The sequence below is a fragment of the Uloborus diversus genome, chromosome 3, assembly GCF_026930045.1.
Source record: "Uloborus diversus isolate 005 chromosome 3, Udiv.v.3.1, whole genome shotgun sequence".
In the NCBI taxonomy this organism is placed as follows: domain Eukaryota; kingdom Metazoa; phylum Arthropoda; class Arachnida; order Araneae; family Uloboridae; genus Uloborus; species Uloborus diversus.
In genome coordinates, this window is record NC_072733.1 from 128746041 (window position 1) to 128770912 (window position 24872).

Sequence of the window (24872 nt, forward strand, 5' to 3'; positions counted from 1 at the left end):
CGCTATGCCGGTGAACGGCACATTCCGGAGCGCATTATCGAACGCCACAGTGAATGAACACCCGGTGTTATGGTCTGGGGTGCCATAACATATCATGGACGATCATAATTGCTACAAATTGTGGAAAATTTGAACAGTACCCGATACATAAACGAAATTTTACAGCCACAAGCTATTCCTTTCCTGCAAGGATTGCCAGGGGCTATATTCCAGCAGGTACAGCTTCTTCCTTGGCCTGCATATTCCCCGGATATGTCACCGATTGTACATGTGTGGGATTTCGTTCGGCGGCGCCTCGCCGTGATCCTTGTCCTGTTGCTTTGACCGACGAACTTTGGTTGTGCATACAAACAATTGATATTCAAACTTTGTTTCACTCCATGCTGAGTCGTGTAGCAGCTCTTATTGCGGCATGTGGTGGCCACACAAAATACTAATTTCTATCTCTTTTTGTTGTTTGTTTGGTTTGAAAATGTAATAATTTATTTGTACCATTACCACTCAACTGTGTATTAAATTTCATTCAACTATGATGCTTCCTGCATGGTGGTGCAATTTTCACAAACAGGAGTGTACTTACCTGACTATAACAAATATATATATATATATATATATATATATACATACACACACAAGAGTCATTTATGGCAGACAGTAAAAAGATGACATGTTTCTACTATTTCTACAAAGTTTAATATTCTTCTGCATTCTGCATTTTTGAGGGGAATGGTTATAACTCCATAACTCCTAATAAAACCTTTACAATTCTATTAAACAATTCTTGTTTTAATACTGTTTCCTTCTCAGTCACATCTTTTGCTCTTAACAGTGCTTCATCAAATTTCTATGTGGTAAAATCAGCCTGTTTCTCATGAACCACAAGTTTAACTTAGCTACTGCTTTTAACACGGTCATGGGTCAATCCATGTGAAATCATACAGGAAAAGAAAACAATGTTGCTCACTATTTTTGATTTTTAAAATTTTTTGCCTGTTAATTAACTGTTAGATTGGGAGTCTGAAACAATAGTTTAAAAATTTTTAAACCTTCATATTTTTTTTTTGGCAATCCCTTTTTTGTTGCTGCAGAGTCTACTTTTCATAAAAGTAGTACTTTACAAAAACTCTTACAACTTTTTTATTTTACGAATGTATCAAAATGATTTAAAAACCATTAGCGGAAAATGACCTTAATTTCTATGACAGTTATTTTTCTGATAAATATTAACGAACTTGTGTAACATTGGCTTAAAAATAAGATTTTTTGAGTGAAATTTTACATTTTCAGCATAAAAATATTAGTAGAAGGAAGTAAGACTCACTCTCTTACTTTTCCCCCCTTGAATAGATCTCTTATAGAACTATTCTCAGAAGCAGTATGAAACGTCTGAAGAAAGTCCTTTTTTATATAATTAGTCAAACTTGGCATCTTAGAGAAAAAAGGCTAAATTTAGGATTTAATATCCAAAAAGGGACTGAACGAAAATCTAAGAAAATTTTACTGCATAACCTTCTTACAGTAGTAAATGTGACAAAAATTTTATAAGTGATCTCCTAATAGTTTTAGGAATGTGGAGCCTCAAAGTTTCTTAAAAGTCATTCATTTTCACGCCAAGAAATCAGAATGCAAAGTTCATTCTTCTCATTATACCAGATGCTGTTTTTTGGTATAAACTAACCTTTTTACACATAATGTATGGATATTTTAATATAATTTCCCCTCACAAAAACAAATAATTCCAATGTTTCATTATATAGTTTGCAAGTATCAAATGACACATGAGAACACATTTTTCTAAACAAATTCCTGTGTTCTGATAGTAAGACAGTGCATAAAACGTGTCTAAACTTGTAAACCCATATTTTTTAGAAGAATGAAACAAATGTTTATGTTCTGTATTGTTTACTTTTGATGCAAATGCATACTTATCATTTCCATAAGCATGCTCTTTGATAACTTTACCTATTGCACTAGTTATCAGAGAGAACAACTACAATACAGTTTATATTGAAAATCACGATATACAGTTGGCTCTCTGTTTAACGACTTTCAAGGGACCGCAAAAAATCGTCCTTAAGTAGAAATCGTCCTTAAATAGAATGCTTTTAACACTGTTGTGGACCATCTGGGACCGTGAAAAGCCGTCGTTGAGTAGAGAAAGTCGTTAAATTGAGCGTCGTTAAACAGAGAGTCAACTGTAATACAAAGCTAAAATAACCCTCATTAATGTACAACACCTTAATTTTTAGTAAAAAAGGTAGGCTACTTGAACTGAGCTCTCTTAATAGGAAGCAAAGTAAGATGTGGAATGAGCAAGTTAAAACATGATAGATTTCTAACTCATTGCTATCAAAACAGGGCAGAACGAAAAACGTGTTCTCAAATTCATAAAATGGAATGTACAGCAATAACAGTTACATTTTATGAAGGAATAATAAAAAATCATTTTGAGAACATAACAGATAAAAAACATGAATGCTGAGAAAATTACGTCTCATGTCTCAGATCATACATGTATCACAATCCTGTTTTGTTTACATTTAATTAGGCAGCGAATAATTATATCATGTTATTAATTAGCTTGAACTGATGCACATTCCATTATATGACTGAGAACAATGTATCTTGTTCTATCCTTCTTAGCAGTAATGATTAAATGCTAGCTAAAGCATGTTTTTACTTGCTGCTCCTACACTTATTTTGCTTTTCACTAAAAAAACGCATTAGATATTTTTGTAAAAGGTTAATTCATGTATTAATTTCAGTTTAGTTCTGTTTTACATTGTAATTGTCAAATATAAACTGTTATGTGGGTGTTCTCAATGGTGAGCAATGTCATAAACAAGATTACCGAAGAGTGCTTAAGAAAGTTACTGAATTGCCAGAAGATGACCCGAAGTTGCTTAAACTTAAGGGGATATCACACGAGAGAAATTACAGGACATCGCAACCGCAATAGCAACCGTAACGCTATCCGGAACTGGTTTTTCTACTCACTTCCACAAACCATTGCTCCAAAATTCTCGTGTGCTATGGAAATTTGCAGTTGCTCGTATAGGGACAAACTTTTTCCTCCGCTAGAAAAAAATTGCCTTTAATTCTGGGCAAGTTACGAAGGAACCAATCAGGGCGCTGGGATTTCGTGACGTCAGGCAGCGTCACTGTAAAATATATTTGCAATCGTGGCGACAGAAATGTGGGGATTTCTTTTTATTGTGCGAATTTTATGCATTTCTTAATTTATATTGGTGTTTTTCGTTTCATTAGGTTTTTGAAAATTGTTTTGCACAAATGTTACAATGGGGTCGTTTCTAAAATTTTAAACGTATTTTTTTCTGAAAGAGCATGTTTAAAAACATAGGATCTGACCATTTTTTAAATAATTTGTTTTTGTTTAATATTTTTAAAAAATTACTTAAATCGTGGCACTTTCATTGTTTACATTTCTGTCGTGTGACGTCACGAATGATAAATGCCATTCGTGTTGACATTCACAGAGCAAAATATTTAATTCGCATCTTTACTCACGTGTATTTGTAACGTCATCAAGACCGCGCTTTGTTTGAAAAATCGGACATTTAAAAAAATTAATTAAAAAATAACGGTTGGGAAAATGAAAGTATTTTTGGGTCTAAGTTATTTTTTTTTTTTTTTTTTGCTTATTCTATCAATTTCAGTGATAAAAGTAATACTTTTGACTGGAGGAAGCCACCCCATTCTGATACTTGAACAATTACAGTAAATTTTTTCCTTGAAAAAGTTACGTGAAAATTCCTTTTTAAAAATCATAGCATTAAAGCTGTACTTTTCTTTTTTAATTCAAACTGATGGGTACATACAGTATGTACCATTTGAAAATACTTAAAATGTAGGAGAATGTGAGGCAAAGTGAAATGGTGAAATATTTACTCTACTTTTAGCTCCACCTATTTAGTAATATTTTGACTGTGTATTAACACATGTACTCTATTCCAGTCAGGAAAAATAATCCCTCTGAAAATCAAAGAATATGATAATACAAAGAATTTTTTAAAAATGATACGCACATTGTAATATTTTGTTGAGATGTCAAAAATTATGTTTGGCATTATTAAATGATAAAGTTATTTTTATTAACATTTGAAATATTGATTGAGACGTATTAATATTCAATGCAGTGTTAATTTGCTCAGTATTAAGCTTATTTGTATTATAAATGCTTTTATAGTTTGTATAAATGCGCATCATCGTTTCATTACATTTTTTTAAAGCGTCACTTTATTTTTAAATGTCTGGAACTATTTTAATAAACTCGGCCACAGATTTTCCTCTGTGCAATATGTATCTAGTGGCGTTATATTTGTGTAAGTTAAAGTGTTAGCACATCTTCAATATATTTATGAACTCGAAGTTTAAAAAAATAATTATAAAAGGCCTATTGATCAGAGTTTGCTGGCTTTTTTTATTTTTTTATTTATTTGTCATGTTTGTTTTTAGCTATGAATTTAGGTATAATTTGTTAGAATTAAAATTTCTTCTTACCTGTCAATACGTGACTAATAAGTCCTATCTAAAATTAAGATTTAATTTAGTAGTTAAGGGAAAAAATAAGCCTAGAGAAGTCATATATTCTGTATGTCTTCTTTAAATGTAACAAGAGTATCACTTTAAATCAAACATTCAATTAATAGTAATAAAAGTTTTCTGTTTTTCTGAAATTTTCACCATAAGTTCTACAAATTAATGTTAAAACTCAAATATGAATTTAACAGGAGGAGCTTTGGTGACTGCATGAAATAATAATTGATGCTCTAGCTCCGAAATCAATCATTGCCTTGATCATTTCCCTTTTTTTATTTTTTTATTTTTGCCATCTTTTCACAAATCCACATACAATTAAAGCTGCAAGAGCTGCATTAAGTATTCCATTACTAATTTCATCCATAAGCGTCGAATTAACGCGACGCAACGTGATAACCAAATGTGGAATTGACGAAAAGCGATGAACAAGCGCAAGCACATGGATGTACACTAAAAAATGGTAGCCCCCGTTGTGAGCAAATCGAGCAACCGTCCGAGCAACCGGCAGTAACCCTGTAGGCAACTTCCCGCCCGAAAAACCAGTTCCAGATAGCGTTGACGGTTTCTATTGCGGTTGCGATGTCCCGTAATTTCTCTCGTGTGATATCCCCTTTAAGAGTATTCAATGAAATAGATAGTATTTGTCACTATCCCAATTATAAGTATATTTTTAAATTTCATAATCTTTTTGAAAAAAAAAATGCTGTGATTCATTACAAAGTTATAATAAAACTTAAAATTGAGAAACATTGCTTCGAAACACTTGTCTAAGCCTACAAATCTGATTGTTGATTTAATTCCAAGTAAATAACTCTGTCCCAAAAGTGAAACAAAATTATTTGTTCAAAAAGCTGAAGAAAACAGAAGAAATGATAGTGATGATGACACTGAATTTAACATTAATCAAACACTGAAATGCAAAACTCGCTAATGTTTCATATAATTAATCATGCGGAAATTAGAGCTTGTGGGGGAAAAAAGAATGACCGCAATAAGGCTATGAAAAATTAAAAAACAAAACTTTATTGATATTAACTCACAGTAAAATCTGCCAACAACAAAAATAGTTACTAAAAACATGAGCCATTAACCGAAACTCTGGATCGAAAAATGAAACCCAGAATATGATGGAGGAAGAACCGTGCATTTCTATGGTAAATGTTTACTTCATTTTCCTTTTCCTCTTCTAAAGGGTTTATTCTCAAGAGAAACGCAGTATAACATTTCTCATTTTTCTTGAAAGTATAGGGTGGATTTCCGCGAATTTCTATCTTTTTTCCCTTTGAAAATAAAAGGATCGAGCTTTTAAGCGAGTACATTAATATTAAAGTATAAATTGGGAACCTTTGCTGTGTAGCACACTAAAAGTCAATCGGTTGAAAAACGTGTGACCACGTTCACGGCAAAAATCAATAGGTTGCCTGTCGTAATTTCCAGAGTCATCAAATTTCCTCAAGTTTTCCAGGTTTTCCAGTGGTATTTCCTTTTCCTGAGAATTTCCTGTTTTCCAGGTTTCCAGAGTGAGTGGCCACCCTGTAAGTCTATTGGAACTAACAACAATCACCTGACATAACTATAATATTACTGAGGCAATTAGTAATAAAATATCTGAATTATTTGTCATTGTTAGAGGAAAGTAAATTTAAAAATCATACATTATGTGTAAAAAGGCTAGTTTAAACCACAAAACAGCATCTGGTATAATGAGTAGAAGAAATTTTTCATTATGATGATTTCTTGGTGTAAAAATGAATGATTTTTAAGACGAATTTGAAGTTCCGTATTTCTAAAACTATTAGGAGATCACTTATAAAATTTTTGCCACATATTAACTACCAGACCCTCCCCCAGGATTGGGCGGGAGGGCGCCGCGCCCAACTTGCCCTTTGATTCTTAGAACGCGCCCAACTTGCCGTTTTATCGGTAAAACGGCGCCCTATTTGCCTTTTTGTTCATGAACTGGCATCCTTTGGATTTAAGATTTTTACTAGAAAAAGGAAGGAGCCAGTGTCCCTTTCCATTGTTTTCAGACAATGACTTTCTTCTAAGTGAAAACAGCGGACATCCGCCCCTCCCCCTCGCCTCTTAACTAGGATTGCCATTGAGCCGACTATTAGAAAAGCATGCCTTCCATTATCAGTTACCACAAGGGATAAAAAGTGGCCTACTGGGCATTCTAGAGACTTAACAATGTTCTTCCAAGGACCTTTCACTTTTGGGAACACTACTGATAAGCCACTGCTGAATTCCCAGAATCACTTCCTTGCTCCTTGCCTCAGGCTTCCCATCGCCCTTTATTTAATAATGGAGGGCTGTAGCGAAGAATACTGGCTATCATCCTTCCTCCTTATCGCTTCATGACAAGGGAAGTGTTTCTTTGTCCAATTGACATGTATGGCAAGAAAACTCTACTTCTCTTCCAGCCAGATAAACGTTAAGTTAGCCCTGCATTTTATAATCTTTCAATCAAATTCATATTTTTAATAGTGCTTTTCCATTTTGAATTAGAATTAAGTAGATGCAATGGAGCGCCACAAATCCACTGACCTAAAATCCGCCAACGTCCAAAATTCGCGCCATTTTTTTTCCCGTTTTTTTTTTCCTGCGCTGCAAATTTAATCTTTTTTTTTTTTCTTAAATTTTATTTCAGTTTAAATTAATCAAAATCACGATTATTTGCTGAAACAGCTGTTTTAGCGGATAATATGCTCTGTTTTATTATTATGCTTTATACGCACGCTGATAATTTTTTTATCTGAAAAATACGTTTGTATTTTTGCTCAGTTTTCTTCACATTGTGTACTACTCAAAAACTAATAAGAAATATCGAAAACTGAAAGCATTGCTGCAGATTAACAGCAAAACGCTAATATTTCGCGTGACACGTGGCATCAAAGAAACGCAAAAATATGACAAAAATAAAAAGAATTCAGCATGTAAAAGTCAAATGTGGATGATTTTTGACATTTCAAATGAAAACAAATGACTTTTAATTATTGAAAATAAATACTAAGTGCTTTGAAACTGGTGCTGTTTATTGGTTTTTGTTTCCTTATGGTGGTGGTTACTTCAAGAGCAATTATTACTTTTGGATTTAAAAGTCTTAAGTTACAGCTAGTAACAGCTGAAAGAATTAGTTTTCCGCCCCCTCCCCCTTTTATAGTTCATTCTTTGTTTTCCAATTTAGAAATCAAAACTAGAAATTATGAAAAAAAAAAAAGCAGAATTTCCAAATTTTCAGATCATAATAATTTGTTTTACTTGTGTATATCTGCTTACAAAACATTATTTAGCCACAAGCAGAAACTTTTACTTTACATATTCATTGTTTAGATATTAGTAAATCAATTGTTTTACATAAACAAGCCATTCTTGCTTAATGAAATTGTTACCAAATGTTTGTGACATCTCAAAGTACTTTGTGGTAACTAATGTAAGTCTAATTCTTGTTAAAGTGTGTCGTTGGGGAAAGTTATTATGTACATAATTCATCAAAATCTTAAGAGAAACGTGAGTTAAGCTGTTAGATTTGCATCAATTACCACTCACATGCTCTCAAAACCAGCCTTAGCAAAATTTTGTACTGTTTTCTCTCCTTTTTTTCTTTCCTTTTTCTTGCAGATGCCTATGGCTTTTAGTTGCTTTTTTTTTAACCCCCCTTTTACCCCCCCCCCCCTCTTCCCCAATTTTTAGTCCCAATCGCCTCCTTTGAAAATGATTATAAACTATTTAAATGTCCTACGAAGTAATTCATAAATGTTTCAAAGTTTTTTTTTGTTGCGACAGTAAGACATTTGAACTCAGGAATAACAGTAATATCCTACGACTATATCCACTGATGCTTTGAAGCTATAATTAACATGCCTTTTAGTTTCGAAAAAGTGCCCTTTTTTGAAAAACAGCACCCTGCCCTTTTTTAATCCTGGGGGAAGCTCTGTCAACTACTATAAGAAGGTTATACAGTAAAATTTTCATAGATTTTTGTTTAGTCTCTTTTCGGCTTTTGAATCTTCAATTTAGCCTTTTTTCCTCTAAGATGCCAAGTTTGACTAACAATAATAATGAACTTTCTTCAGACGTTTCATACTGCTTCTGAGAATAGTTCAATAAGATATCTATTCAAGGAGAAAAAGTAAGAGAGTGAGTCTTACTTCCTTCTATATTAATATTTTTATGCTAAAAATGTGAAATTTCACACGGAAAATCTTATTTTTAAGCCAATGCTACAGAAATTCGTTATTAATTACCAGAAAAATAACTATCATAGAAATTCAGTACATTTTCTGCTTAATCTAATCGTTTTTAAATCATTTTGATACATTCATAAATAAAAAAGTTCTAAGAGTTTTCGTGAAGTACTATTTTCATGAAAAGTCGACTCCGCAGCTACTGAAAAGTGGTTGCCAAAAAAAGTTCCGAAGGTTTAATTTTAAAACCACTGTTCCAGACTCCTAATATCAGGGATGAGAGTGGTCAGAGAGCAAAAAGGAAGAAATCCAAAAAAATTTGGTAAAAGGGATGATATCCAAAAAAAAATTTCGTGAAAGGGAATATATCCAAAACCGCATCAAAATAGAACCTGAAAGCCTTGATAGTCAGAAAATCAACAAAAAATGGCTAATTTACCAGTTTCAAAGGTAATACGTATTTAGTTAAGTATAAGTGATAATTTTGTACAATTTGCTGCATTGTACCATTTCTTTGCAAGAGTGTTTATTCCTAAATAAATCTAAATTTTGAAAAAGAGGCAACAATTTCTAACCCCCGAGTCCTTGAACAAAGGGTTGGGGGAGCCAGAGGTCAATCTTGGCTGCATCACACAATAGTGTCAACTTTTCGTATTTTTTAGAGAAAAATACATTTTTTTCATTTAAAACCTTTGAGTTTATAGTGTTAAACGAGTGAGAACATAAATTTTAAAATTAGATCTGTTTGTAAAGTAAAAATTTACAACAGAAAGAAAAATCTAAAATTTCTTTATGTGGTAGAAAACTTTTTATAGTAAGAATTGAAAATAAATAAATATATATGTGTATAAACAATTGGTTATCTTTTTTCTTGCATTAGAACCCAAAATTTGTTTTTGAAAACTTCCTAATACTATTTTGGAATAAAAAGAACAACTTGCAGCTGCCTCATTTAATCATGAAATTTCAAAACTTTTAACAGGTTGTAAAGCCTAAACCATTTGAGATTCACCATAAATATTTTTTTACCCTTTCTTAAATACATAAAAAATGTAACCATGCCAAGTTACAAAAAAATTCGAGGCTGTGGGTGCTAAGCCACATTTTTTGATTGAGTTTTGTATTTTTTTCTAAAATAAATTAAAGAAATGAAAATATTATTGAAATGACGATTAAAATAAGCAGATATAAGGTAGTACATAGTAAAAAACCACCCAATAATTAAAATAATTGAAATACTTTCAGGATGCAAAAAGATTGAGATCTCAAACGAGGCATGCATCTTTCGGCGCAGCACGTGTTTGACGTCGTTGGCATGATTCCAAAACGTACGTTTTTGGCAGATATCGAGGAGGATGAAGATTCAAAGGGAAAAAATTGAACAAATAAGAAATCGGAGACCGAAAATTTCAAAAAATCGTATTTTTTTTTCCGATTTTGGAGAAAAATAAGGCCTGAAAGAGGCAAAACAAAGGAGAAAATGTTTTAAAAACCAACAGGAAAAGCCGGAATTCCGGCAAAAGCCGGAAAAATCTCCTCCCTGTAATAAAACAGTTAATTAACCGGCAAAAAATTTTAAAAATCAAAAATAGTGAGCAACATGGCCTGTATGATTTTACATGGATTTACCCTCATGTGATGCAGTTGACTACTGATTGCAGAATCAAATGAGGCAGTGAGAAGCAAAAGGATTCAAGTGGACATTTTGACGTTTTGAGTAAAACACGTTTAAAGATCAGATCCTAGGTAGGCTTTCATTGAAATTTTCTTCTAAATCAAGCTGTATACCGGAACCTACCAGGGCTACTAGTGCTATATTTTGCCGCAAGAAAAAAGGACGGGTTCATTTGCCATTTGTACTGGTTATCTCCAAATTTTTAAATTTGCCACTTGCATCCCTTTGCTTCTCGCTGCCTCAAACGTGATTTTGTCCCTGCTACTGGTTGGAAACTATTTCAAAAGAAGTTTGTGGAGTACGACAGTCATCTTGCTTGTCTGGCATCTTCCTCTAACATATTCAACTTACAAACACCAAAAGGATCAAAGACGTGCTTATTGCTCTTCTTAAACTGTTGAATACCAGAAAAATTTATAGAACAATCAGATTTTAATCTTAGTTAGAATTGGTTTTCTCACAGCTGGAATTGGGCATTTTTCACTCTGAGCACTAGTGGCATTATTTAAAGCAGAACACAAAAATTTGTGCAAACACTTCTTTTTCTCCCTCATCACTAGTTTCTCTAGTCAATCCTACATCTATTATCAGCAATAGCACTTGTACTCTGATTGGCCAAGAATATAAAAGCCCGTTTACTGTGCGTTCATAGAGAAACATTAATTCTCACATTCCTATTCACTGATCAATTAAATTGGTTACTTCTTACGGCAACCTACTACTTTTTGCTTTTTATATATTCCGCTAATACTGTCACGCCGCTCATTAGAAAGCAAAGAAGTATAGGGAGAATCATTAGTTTTGAAATTCATAAAATAAAACTGCTATTACTTTTCTCAGCATCCGGAGGAATTTTCCAATTCCAAACGATAAGATTATTTCTAGCCGTTGATGCTTGGACTTCAAATACAAACAATTAACGTGGAATAACAAAGTCGAAGTTTGCGCCTCTTGTAATCGGTTAAGGAATGTTTCAGTTATCCAGGATTGTACAATCAACCCTTCCGGCTCCCCACGCTTGTAATCGGGGGAAAGTATAAGGGTCGTGTGAAAACTAAACTTGCGTATCGGAACACGGGGCCAAAGTCCCAAATCAGTGAAGTATAAAACCTCCACATTTTCAGATCAAGACAAGCATAAAATAGAAGCATAAAATAAAGGCATAAAATAGCGCATAAAATAAGGGACAATAGTGTGTCAAGCACAGGATCTTCTTCAAGATGCGTGGTGAGTAGTCTCCATCTTTCATTTTACCCCCACTACCCTTAAAGTTCCAATGTTCAAAATGTTTTGACTATGCCATGTGCCCCCATTTATGTCATGTGCCATTGCCCCTTGTTGAATACAATGATATTCTAAATTGTTAAACTGATCAGCCTCTTAATTCAAAATCACAACGCCATGTCCACAGGGCAGGGCTGTGACACTACAGCTATTATGGAATAATGCAATGTTAAACTGCTGCATCTTAGGTCAACTGGTGTAAAAACAGCTGGTATGGTTTTAATCTAATCACTTGATCAGATTCAATATGTTGAATTATAGTCAAATGGCCAGCAAGAGTCAATAGTTTCAACATAGTTACTCAGAGGATTAAATTGTCAAATATTAAAACCAGCACTATGGTGCCAATTCATAACACTTTTTTTTTGGTACAAAAAGAGTTGATAGCATATTGCAGCAATTTAAGATTAATATAATTAAAAAAATTTTGTCAAAAAAAAGCACTGAAAACTGTAAAAGGGTTAATGAATGCTTGAAATTTAAAACAATCATTGTTAAGACTGAAAATTACATAAATGCTTTTCAAGGGGGAATTGTTTCTAAAATATTAAAGCGACATACCATCTTTCAGTCTTTGCATAGGTTCTTTTAGTTTTCCATCTTCCTGATCTAACCTCAACTTTTTGGCCCTCTTCTGCAAGGTTTCTTTTGTACAAGGCAGATGGGATGCGAGGTGAGAATATATTGTTGACCTCTGGGCACTTGTCAATGCCTGAGCTTTCAATTCAACACTAGAAAGAAAGCACCATAAACATAGTACAGTAAAACCTGTAAAGTTGACTACCCTTGTAAGTTGATTGCCTGTCTATGTTGATTACCAATATGCACCAAATTTGGCTGAGAATCATATAACAAACCCTTTGTAAGTTGACCACCAGTCTAAGTTGAACACTAAAGTACTGCACCGCAAGTGGTCAACTTACACAGGTTTCACTGTATATGCATTATAAACAGGGCCGATTGACAGATTTAACTATAAGCTAAACTAGCTATAGCTGTTCTGGAAGCAATATTATGGTTTGGAATTACATCAGAACTAGAAGTACAGTAGAATCTTGAAAATACGAAGTGATCGGGGCTCACGTCACCTCAGATTATTAAAAACTCGGATTATCCAAAAATTCCTCAACTAACAAATCACGCTATTCGGGTAACATATATATGTGCAACTTTTACTTCCTTCGACACCCAAAACACTAGAATATGAGACCGCAATTTCGGAATTTTAAAATCTGGAAAAAAAAAATCTAAATTCAGAACTTTTTCCTTATTTGTTTTTTAAATTCAAACAAAAGCAAAAAAAAAAAAAAAATCCATTTCTTTCAGTTTCAAAATGTTAACCTTTGGCAATTACTTGCTGAAAACACAGTACTTTCAATTCAGCTTTGTTTTCTAACTTTTTTTTATGCTGAATGCAACACGAAAATAAGCGTTTTACTGTAATTGAACAGCAATCTTTTAACATCCACTTTCAGAATCTGATAATTCTTTTTTTCTTCTCATAAGTATGCAACTCAAAGCCTCCAGAACAAAAGTAAAAAACTATTTTTAGTAAAAATATGATTTATTTATTGTATTGATTGGCACATTACATAACAAAAAGCAACATCTGTGAACTACACGGCGTTGCAAATTCTCAGATTTTTGTTTTAGCATAATTATGCATACTTTCATCCAGATTTATCAAAAAATAAAAGAAATTCAGGGCCAATATTAGTGAAACCAGGAAAAATGTGACAAATGCCGCACAACAGGCAAATTTTCACTATTTTTTAAGTCAGAATACAAAACACAGAAAGATTGCGGTCCCAAGCATTCCTGATTTAGGGTCCCAAACTATATTATTTTAATGAAAATTTATCCCTCAACCAAAAATGCATTTTGACTGTTCACAAATCCACTCTGTAAGTTTCGTTGTAACAGTGTGTGCATGTGTGCATTAATGGGTGGGCTGAAAAAAAACCCTCAAAATTCTGCAGAGCACTTAGGAAGTAACAAATTTTCCACACTAAGGCTAACACTAATTACTGTGCAAAATTTCATGACTCTGAGTTGATGTTTTCTGCTCTGCGAAGAGACTTGAATTTTTGAGATTTTTAGAAAAAAATCAAATAAAGAGAAAATTTACAAAATAAAATTCCGCAGAGCTATAAACTTTAGTGCGGGAATTTTGCAACTTCCTAACACAAACTCTCTAACAAGTAGTCCGAATTTCAATGAGAATTTTTTTTTTTCGTGTGTGTGTGATTGTTGAAGAAGGTAGAGATTCAAAATTTATAAAGTCTTCAATTATAATCTAATTTATGTAAGAACGAGTTAGATTAAAAATCAAAGAGTAAGATTTTGAGCCCTAGCATTGTACCATCAACAAACTGCAAGGGAGCAGGGAGTCCGCAATAGGGGTTTAAAATGTAAAAGGCAAAAGCCCACTGCAGGAGTCTGCAAAGATTTTGCTCTAATTGGTGATTGATTCCAGCTTTTAATCCAGTGACTTGAAAATATATTGAAATATGCATCAGACATAGCAGACAACTTCTAACAAACATTTAAACCATCATGCAACTTCCTAATTATTTTCCCAGTATGAACAACGAAATAAAGCCTATTTCAGTTCAAGACCGGTCCATTATTTTGAATTTTTTCAGGGAGGGGGGAGGGCATGAACCGAACTCAAAATGAAACTATCGGAAAATCACAAAACCACTCCAACTTATATGTAAAAACATTAGTTTTGCAAAGTTAGGAGGACCATTACCCCTTCTCCCCAAAACCATCTAAATGACAGGTCTGGTTCAAAGAGTGGTCTGATGTAATTGATGTGACTAAAAATTCAAAATATTGCAGCATATTATGTACTACTTTGTAATGTGTCATTCATATTTAAGTAAAAATCTCAATTTAATAAAAATCTCAAAATTCAGGCCTTTTGCCAGAGCAGAAATAACTTACAGGCTTGAACTTTTACGCAGCTCTTTGCCTGAGGAAGTTACAAAATTCCCACACTAAAGCTTAAAGTTCTGTGGAATTTAATATATTATGTAAATTTTCTCTTTAATTGAAAAAAAAAAAGAATAGAATAAAGAATAGAAATTAGTGTTAGGGAGTCGCAACTTTTTCGCACTAAGGCTAAGTGCTGAGCAGAATTTCGATTTTTTCAGCCAACCCTAGTGTGCATGAAGTACCTCCCGGAACAAAAAGTCATAAAGAAGGTTAAAATTCAAAATATACCACTCATATTGCGTCAAGTTGTGTATTTTTGTTGATTGCAATTGGATGTTCAAAAACAGCTGTTTGTTTTTTCTTTCTGGCAAAACAATGTTAATTAAGAGCATTTTTTGACTTTTTTGTTACTTTATTTTATGTAAGATTTCCCATTTTCAAGTTTTAATGTAATCATTTTATAGCTAATAAAAAGTATACCTTAAAATACAAATAAAGCACTTTGAACTAAATAGAGTCTTGAACTTTTGACCCTTGGATTTTCAAGACTCTACTATTATACAGTAGGGTCCCGATTATCCGCAGAATAGTGTGGCATGATAACTGTGGATAAGCAAATTCGCGGATAATCTGTAAACTAGGTAAAAGTTATGCTAGTGTATGCAATAGCTAAAAATAGCAATAACAATTGCATACATTTAAACTATTGCTAAAATGATAAGAGTGTATGTAAAAAATGCATGTAAACGCTAAAAAAGGATTGTTCATTATTGCAAACAGATTATACACATCACGAGGGAATCGTGATACAGATGAAACTAAGTTAGGTACACTAAAATGGTACAGGAGAGGGATGGAGAATTTTTTCAAGACTGGTGCAGTCATACATTAACTACTTACACATTGCGTGTAAGTAGTGTAGATCTAAAATTCAGTAAGTGAGGTAGATCTAAAAATTAGTAAATAGTGTTGACATAAAGCAGTAAGTAGTAAAGATCTAAAAATCAGGTTTAACTAGTTGGATTTTCCTAGCCATGGACCAGAGTTGCTATTTGGTCCACTTTTTTATAAAAAGTCCGGGACGGAGGAAGAAATTGAACAAAATGGACAAAACTGGACGAAATGGACAAAACGGATGAAATGAAAAATCAACTGATTATCCATACATAAATTCATCGTTATGGTGTGATAAAATTAGTATATAATTCTAATATATTATCTATTATGAATTAACCATTCAATTAAAACAGAATGATTGTTAGCTTAAGAGTTAAATAAATCCAAAAAATTTTTACTACACATTGCTGCAACTAATTTTAGATCATAATTTACTTAAAAGTAATAAAATTTAACAATGTGAATGAGCTATTGGGCGTGATTACACTATTATGTATTATAATAGTAGAAATAAACTCAATGGGAAAAGTCAAATGAAATGCTTGGAGACATGCATACAAAAGGAAGATTAATAGACTAAAAAAAATTGTTATATTTTTCGAGTTTTTATTGATGTCACCCCATCGTAAAATATTTATGTACTCTTCATGTTTTTATGGAAATGTTAATGTTATACAAATAACTACTTAAGTACGGTTGTAGGTACTCAGAACAGTGTACAGGAAGAGACTAGAATGAGCAAGGGGGTAGATAGCTTTAAAATGGCCATTAATCTTCATTGGGGACTAATAAATTGACTAGGAACAACTTAGGTGGGTACAGAGCCTGTTGCTGATCATCACATTTGAGGAGGGCTGTGGAGTCGGAGTCGAAGAGTCAGACTGATTTTGGGGTAAAGGAGTTGGGAGTCGTTCAGAAACATGCTAACTCTGGGTTTCTTTTTTTTTTCTTTAACTTTCACTGACTCTCTTCTTGCATTTTAAAAAAAATTGACTACCAATTAATTTGATTACATGTATAAATACCTACTAATAAGAAAATAACTCATTGTGGCAACCAGCTGGCTTGATTGTTTATCGAACTTTCTGTAACAGCTACCTACGCCGAGCCATCTCCTAGTTTGCTTATTTTCTAACTTTATTTAACTGATAGCAATTGTCAGCAAACAGTTTTGTTGTGTTTTTCTAAATAATCACTTTCAAATAAAAATAATATATTTTTATCTTGATCTCTGTTATAAAATAGTAAAGAGGAATGTATGTATCGCTTCAGCAAGTCGGGAAACATTTCAGGGTGCTTGGTAAATTCAAAAGAGTGTTGGCACGAAAGTGCAAATCCAAAAGATCCCATAAAATATAAATGTTTTTTTAATTCTAAAAACTTTTTCTAAGAAAGCTTGGTTAACACTTAAAAGTATAAAATAAAATTAGTACATGATTTATTGGTTACAACACTCAATAATTGTAATTAATCCTAAAATCTTCATATTAAAGTTAATTCTGAAGCTGCCAATATAAAAATTAAAAAATGAGCCAAGAAATGTAGGTATAGTTAAAGCTAAAAGTATTAACAAGTACAAAGTTGTATACCGCCGCTTTTTGTGTAAAATTTGCTCCAGACATTACATGTACCCGACCTCTCTCCGCAATATAGTGCAATATTTTTGTTGAAAATATTGAGATGAAATTTAAGATTCATTATTGGGGAATTTTTTCAAAATCTCAAAACTCGTTCTCTCACTCTTCTCTGTGCTTTCAAAAATGGAAAGCACAGGATGTGATCATCATCTGTTTGTTAAACATTAAAGGGATGCAAATTAATCCTTTTCAGAATTTTTAAAAATGGGACTTTTTAGTAACCTCACTTTAGAAATATCATCTATTGGATAATTTGATTTTCAGATTGAATTTCTAATGTTGTGTGCATCTTAAGTTGATAATAAAACACAAGGCGAAAATTTCATGAAAAGGAATTCATATTTCCATCTCTGTTTAGGGGTTTTCCCCCTTCCCATGAGGGAAAACATAAACAAAAAAAAATTAAAAAGCCAAAGTCAGACGTTTCAAATTCCTGGAGTCAGAGTCGAACATTTTCCTTCCGAACCCTAAGGGATGCAAGTGGACATTATCAAGTTTCGAGTAAAACGCCTTTTAAGATGACATCCTTGGTAGGCTTTTACTGAATTTTTTTTCTAAATCATGCTATATAGCAGCAACTACCAGGGCTTCTAGTACCATCTTTTGCCCCAAGACAGAGGAGAGGTTCACCTACCATGTGTACTGGTTATCTCCAAATTTTTAATTTTGTCACTTACATCCCTTTGCTTCTCACTGCCTCATTTGTATTACAAGAACTTTCCTTTATTAATATCAAGTAGTTTCTCTTTTTTTAAAAAAATGTGATTTTTAATGTTTTGAGACTCCAACATTAAAAAACTTTTTATTTCTACTTTTTAATTTGAAAAGTGCATTTATTATGGGCAATAAACCTCCACATCACAGATAAACATCTAAAAATGTACAGCTGATGTGTTTGTTTTCATAAATGCTAATTACATGCATTATAACTTATTAACACTCATTGAATTTATGTACACAATTACATAAACTTCAACTAATCTTAATTTTTTCATTTTCTCTTCAAAATATATTTCAATTAATTGTTTATGTATGTTAATAAATGCTATTTTTATATTAAAATACTACTTGAATAGGAAGAATCTACATAATTATTTATTATTTTCAAACTTCAAATTTTTAACTAAAAACTTTCAGTTTACTAAAAAAGTGGACGAAATGGACAAAATGACATTTTGCATTCTGTCCAAAACCGTTTTTTCCAGGTTTTTTTAGGCGATTTTTTCCAGGGTGGACAAAATAGGAAAACCCTGCCATGGACGGTTTGATGTCATTGGAAGGGAGGGGGGAAGAAAGAAGAATGTCAAACAAAAGATTTTGCATTTGATAAGTTAAAAGCTGAGCATTTAGCTATATTCAATTAATCATTGCCATATTTTTTTTTTTTTTTTTTGAAAATGTGAAAGCTTATGTAAAAGGTTTACTGTATTGTATTGAAGATTATGGGGTGGAATCTTGTAGGAAGATTGACCCACTGAATTGCTAACTAAAATATTCATTTTGTGTTTTTGGGCAGCAAATAGAGCAGCAAAAATGAAAATACAGCTGAAGTAGCAGCATGTAATTCCCTAGTTCAAAAAACGAGGAAATAAGTTAAAATAGAAGAATTAGCAAAATCAAAATTGAAAGCTTATGGGTTTTAATATATGTTTTCCATACATTAGATAGTTATAGAATTTCCATATATAAACGAATAGGCTGTCCACAAAACAAATGTAAACATTTTCCTAGATTTTCTAGCGCTGCAATGTCATGTACTACTTCACAGAATGACAAAAGCTGGATCACTGATTCAGGAGCATATCTAATATATAAAAATCTCCAGTCACGGTGTTAAGTTATTGTCCTCCAAAATGGCTCGACAACTTGCAATGAATTTTTTTATGTGTACTTGTTAGGTATGAGAATAGAACATAAAGTATATATTTAAGTATATATTAAAGTATATATATTTCATATCGCTAGGTAATTAGGAAGTAACTTTTTAGAATCTTTTTGGCGACGCGCCAGCAAAATATTGGAACATGGCCCCACTAGATAGCGACGCTTTGGTAAAACATCGACAAAGTCTCAAAGATTTAAAATTTTTAATTGTTGACATCCGCTATTTGTTAACAAATAAAATGTTTGAATAATTTAAGCAAGGCTTTTGCAATGATTTTCAATTTCGCTCTTTTGATTCTTTCACAGGGGTATTTTGATGATTGGGAAATTCGCGATTAAAGAATGGAAGGGTGAAACTTTGGGTTAATAGGCATTTTTTTATTCCCAATTTTGAAAAAAAAAATGTCGAAAAAAAAATGTAAAAAAAAAGTTCTGGATAGTGACATTCCGATTATACCTCTGGCAGTTTCTGTCAGAATATTTGATATTTTTTATTTGTTTTCTTGACTTTCCGGTACTGGGGAAATGATATTAATAATACTTACCTATTTTTATGTGAGGGGACTCTCCATGTCTTGAAGCTGCACTAATTAAATACAGTCCCAAAACTTTAGTTCTTTCCTGCATGCGTAGTAAGAAAAATGTAAACAAACCGCACGGTGCTTGATTGACGGTTCAGTTAAAAATCAGTGAAAAAAAATCTTGTCCGTCAATGTAACGGTTTCAACGAAATTAAGTGTTGCCAAAAATATTTTTTGAGTTAGTGAATTTCATCGAACTTGCAACCAAGAATATGTAAATTGTGTGGAACGTCATCGAAGCAGTATTTAAGCGGTGGACATCCGTCCATCGATCTCTCTCTCCCCTGCTACCATTACCAGGATGTCTCCTCCTGCATAAGCTGTTGTAGTGGGCTACCAGCCCTTGGATCTATCATCCTGTTGATGATGGAATCGCGTTCCACTTGATCTACATGCCAAATGAATTGGGCCGGCCGGCCTTACGTGGATGTTTCAAGACTTCGTTTGGAATCACCTGGTGGAAGACGATTCGAGATCGCTGGACTGTTTTTCCATTATCAAGATGGACTTTTTTAGGAGCACCTGTGGTATAACAGGGGTCTGGCCAGAGCAAATTTGGGTCCGTTAATGGACCCTTCACAAAAACCAGATCAACCAAAACGGACCTTTCACAAAAATCCAATCAACCAAAACGGACCTTTCACAAATTCCCGATCAACCAAAACGAACACTTCACAAAATTCTGATAAACAAAAACGGATCTTTCACAAATTGTTTATTGAAAGAGCAAATCTCAGATTAAAATAATACAGCATATTTCCTGTATAAAAACGATAATGGTTGGAACTTTTTTTAAAGTTAAATTAGAGGAATCAACTTATACAAAATCAGTGAATTTCGCAAAAGAAAAAAAAATCGACACTCTTGTGATGCTCCTGCAAGCTAGAAATAATTACTACAGCCAAATAAATATAATGCCTGTTGTTGGTTTCTTTGAAAGAAATTAACAGCTGAAAGTCAGTTTGGTTTATAATTTTGCTTGTTTGTTTTATGCAGCGGTGTTGTTGTAAACTTCTTTGAAAAAGCGTCAACATTCTCTGAATAGGCGTAGTAAGCACTTTTCTCCCCACTCATGATTTAATAATCAATAATATACAGCGAAATGAACTTAGAACTGCAAAGGGTAGAAAGGGGGGGGGGGTGATCGCTTCAGATAGAGTTACCAAATTCAAACTAATCACCACTTAGCGTCATCGTCTAGCGGTGCGATGTTTAACTGTTTATCGCCACTTAGCGTCTGGCGGTGCAATGTTAAATTGTTATTTTGGGAGAAAGTTATATGGGTTTGATTTTTCGATGCTAAAAAGGATAATTAACTTAAAATAAACTCTTTTATTTACCTTTTTTTTTTCTATAGATGCCTACATTTTGAAAAACGAAATCTTTTTACATCCGATATGAGAATCATATTTCATTCTTTTTTCAAGCTAACTTCGCTTTATTAGGATGCAAATAAATGAAAAGGGTTTTTTATTTTTGTAACAAAGCTTATTTCAGGTTTTTAAAGCGGAATAGGGAAGTTTTCGATTTTTCAATTTTATTTTTACATGATAGAGTAATATGTATGAACATCATAGGTGAAAAAAATTTTGCGATACGATAAGTAGTTTTTTTTTAAATTAATTTTTTAAGTTCAAGCGCTTGTGACGTCAAATGGCATAGGAAGTGACGTCATGCGCTCTTCCGATAGGGGAGAAGCCGAAGGTCACGCATTCGACTTCGAAGACGAAACGTAAAAGGCTTATTGACTCCTCGCTTTTCTGGAACATTAAACCTCTCATCCTCTCGGAAATATTCGAATATCATCATTGATGTTTTATGAGGAAGATTATTTAGATTGTGCTTTAACGAATCCGGTCTCCATAGTGTGTTCAAAAGGATTATTCAATTTCTAAAAAATAAAAATATCAGCGCGCTCAAAATGTCTCTAGCGAAAACAGGGGATTTCTGTTGGCTATTGGCAGAAAAGTTATTGATTCCCACGCAAATTCGTTCTTGCACGTCGGCTGGGTGCGGGCTGACGCGATTGACATCATCGCCAATCGGCGATCGGCACGTGGCGAGTCAACGTGCATAAGACACGTGCATTGAAAAGGAATGAGGTGGTGTTTGGAATGAATGAGTGAGTGAGGGTGACTATCAAGTTGATAGATGGAGATCGTTTTTGTTTTTAAGCGATTCTGTTTTTATTTTATTTTCCTGTAAATAGTTATGATTAAGTGTTCAAATAAACGACGAGTTTTTAAACATTAGTTTTCCTTTCAAAAACAACTGCTACATGGGTTTAGAACGTTGGGAAAGTTCAGGAAAGGAATTTTTCTCTTTCAACAGATTATGGGCCGTGCCCATGTTGCACTATTTCATTTTGAGAGATATATCGGCTTCGGGGGTCGTAAGGATTGAAAAATCTTATGAGCTTTTTAAAGTCTGAAGATTTTCAAGTTTAAGTTAGAAATTTTGAACATTGCTTTACAGTAGGGTGGCCCTTAGCTATAGGGTATTTTTCGAAAGTTAAAATTTTATTGCTCCCAACCTCTTATCTTGTTCCAATGAATAATAAAGCAGGCTGTGTAAAATTTCTCTTCATTTGGACAATTTCTAGGGGTGCCGCAAACGACTTGAAGTTCAGCAAATCCTAGAAATCTCGTGCTTTTTTAACAATATTTAATTTTTCTTTACTAACACAACAGCTTTTAGAGGATAAATACATTTTATTATGACAAACAATTTCTACAGAACCAAAACACAGCGGGAACAAGCGAATGTTCAACATTATTTTTTCCTAAGTGAGGATTTAGTAGCAGTAGGGTATCTTTTGCGATCTTCAGCAACAATTTGTAAAACAAATTGTTTTTCATTTTCATCTTTTGTAAGAATATTGTTGTATTCCTGAATTAGTTTGACCCCTCTTTCTGCAGCATCATTCACAACAATTATTTTATCAAGTTTTTCCTTTCCACTTGTGTAACCAGGGTCATCTTTCCAAGTTGAAGGGTCTTTGTTGAGAAAATCAGAACTTACAGAAAATCGGGTGAGGAAATGTTTTGTAACAGGTGTCACAAAAGATGAAAATTCGTTGTTAATAAACTTCGAAAAATTGTTTTGATGTGGAATGTATCTCTTTTGTTGGTTTTCTGCTTCTTGCGATTCTTCATCTTTATCTGCTTCCAACATAATTTGTGCCATGTTTCTCTTAACCGAGGTTGGAACATTATCATCAAATAAGGATAGAGCCATAGTTTCAGGAGCTAAGTACTAGAGATGTTTTGAAAATTTTTTGAGAGCAACAATACTGATTTCTGTATCAATATCCTGGTAATCGATCAGTTGACGCATAAATAGGAAATCGTGATATGGAGCTTTAACTGCTTCCGGGGAGAGAAACCAAGATCGAACGTAGACTCGAGCAAGAAAAATACATATTCTTCTTAAAGAGTTCTTCTCCCTTTCAGATAAGGGAAACTGATCCTGAAATAAGTAAATCTTGAGTGCATAAATGGACTTTGACATCCACCTAGCATGACTTACAGCTCCTGGCTTACGAAATGATATTCCACACTTTGGAATCCCACCAAGAAATATCATACTTAATTCCAACAGTTCTCGGTAATCATCGCGCTGTTGTTTCCGAGCTGAAAGGTGTTGATCAAGAAATTCGAGCATGGTTGCACGAATATCATGAGGTACTTCATTGCTACCAGTGGTATAATTTTTTTTGTCGAGTTTTGTCCAAGTTTCTTTAAATCTTTTGAAAAGTGGCATGTCTGGACCAGAAGTTGCACTCATTAGAGAGTCAAAACATCCCTTTAAAACTAACTCAAAAATGTGATGACGACAAGGAAGGTACAGCAGATCACGATCAAACAATTTTTCTAGATTAATACAGGCACCATTTATTCGGCCTGTGTTGCTGGCTGTTGTATCACAGCAAAGTGCTTGAATTTTATCGTTTAATCCCCACTTTTCAACTGCTTCATAAATAGCCATGGCTTGTTCTTCTCCTGATGAGGATGGGATTTCAGGAACTCCCAACATTTGCTCCTTGCCTTGGAAAGTTACTATTATTGCCAGTCTGTCAGTTTTTTCGACTCCTGCAAGTGTTGGGAGCAATTTTCCATCCCAGTGTAAGACAAGCTCTTGGCAATCATTTAAATTAAATTTTTTCTGAATTTCCGCATGTCTTTCTTCTCTAAATTTCTTTCGGAGGCGTTGAAGAGAAGTTCGATTAATGATCAGGTCTTTAGTATCAAGTCCAAATGCTTCTGCAGCAGCTACCAGTATGTAAATTCCATTTCTATCTGTGATTTTACATCTATCAAAAACTTCAGATAGACGAGGAGTAAAAAAATGCAATGTACCTCTAGTTTCTGCGTAAGTCGTACTGTCCGTACTCTCAAGTGTGTCTATATCAGTTTCTGGTAATTGTTTATCAATGACAGAAGAAGGGCTGCTACTGTCGTCAAAACCGTCACTGCTTGGGTTGCTTGAAACTATATCATAAGATGTGTCGACTAATTGTCGTTCCATTTCTTCATAAGTTCGTTTCTTTCGGGCAACTTCTGTTCTGTTTTTCTTTGATTTCCTTTCTTCTTTTTGTGTTAATTTTAGGTCAACACCAACCATGGAGCCCGGTCTTCCTTTTTGGCGCTGAAGAATTAGAAATTTCCTATCTTCTTCAATTTTGATGTCTTCTAAAGCATTTGCATGAGCAATATCGAAGAGATCGTCCATAATTTCTTCAAAAGAATCTCTTCTCATTTTTCCTTTCCCTGAAGTTCTCGAAAAACTTTTCTGCAAATGTTTCCATTCATCATGGAGTTTGACTAACTTGTCAACGCAGTGATCCGTTCTTTTAGTGGGAATTCTTGCCTTTTGCCAAAAAACAGATACTTCTTGAATCACTAATGTTGCACTTTCTTTTTTTGTCATATTTACAACTTTTATATTGTAAAAAAAGACGCTCAAGACTTGTCTATTCGATGGTAGCTTTGCTCCAACAATTTGATTAGAAATGTTGCCAACAAGATCAATGTAGAAATCTTTTCTCAACTTGTTTAATGAGCTACCGGAAGACGTTGATGCCATTTTGCAAGTCGGAGTTGATAATGACACGAAAGTCAGGCGCAAGTTACCAGCAGCACTCTTGGGGGCTAAGGCCCCTAGGGGCTCTATTGTGGGCAGCTGCTCCCACGCTCACCCAAGGTCGTCTCTCACCCCCGCTTGACTT

At 33.6% G+C, this 24872-nt stretch overlaps 1 protein-coding gene across 1 annotated transcript in view; it reads right to left on the bottom strand.

The window, feature by feature from the left end:
- The window catches only part of LOC129218944 (ubinuclein-1-like), a 225001-nt gene that overhangs the window by 100154 nt on the left and 99975 nt on the right, over nt 1-24872 (bottom strand). The window contains 1 exon segment of the mRNA XM_054853264.1: nt 12268-12437. Within this exon segment, the coding sequence (XP_054709239.1) occupies nt 12268-12437 (170 nt within the window).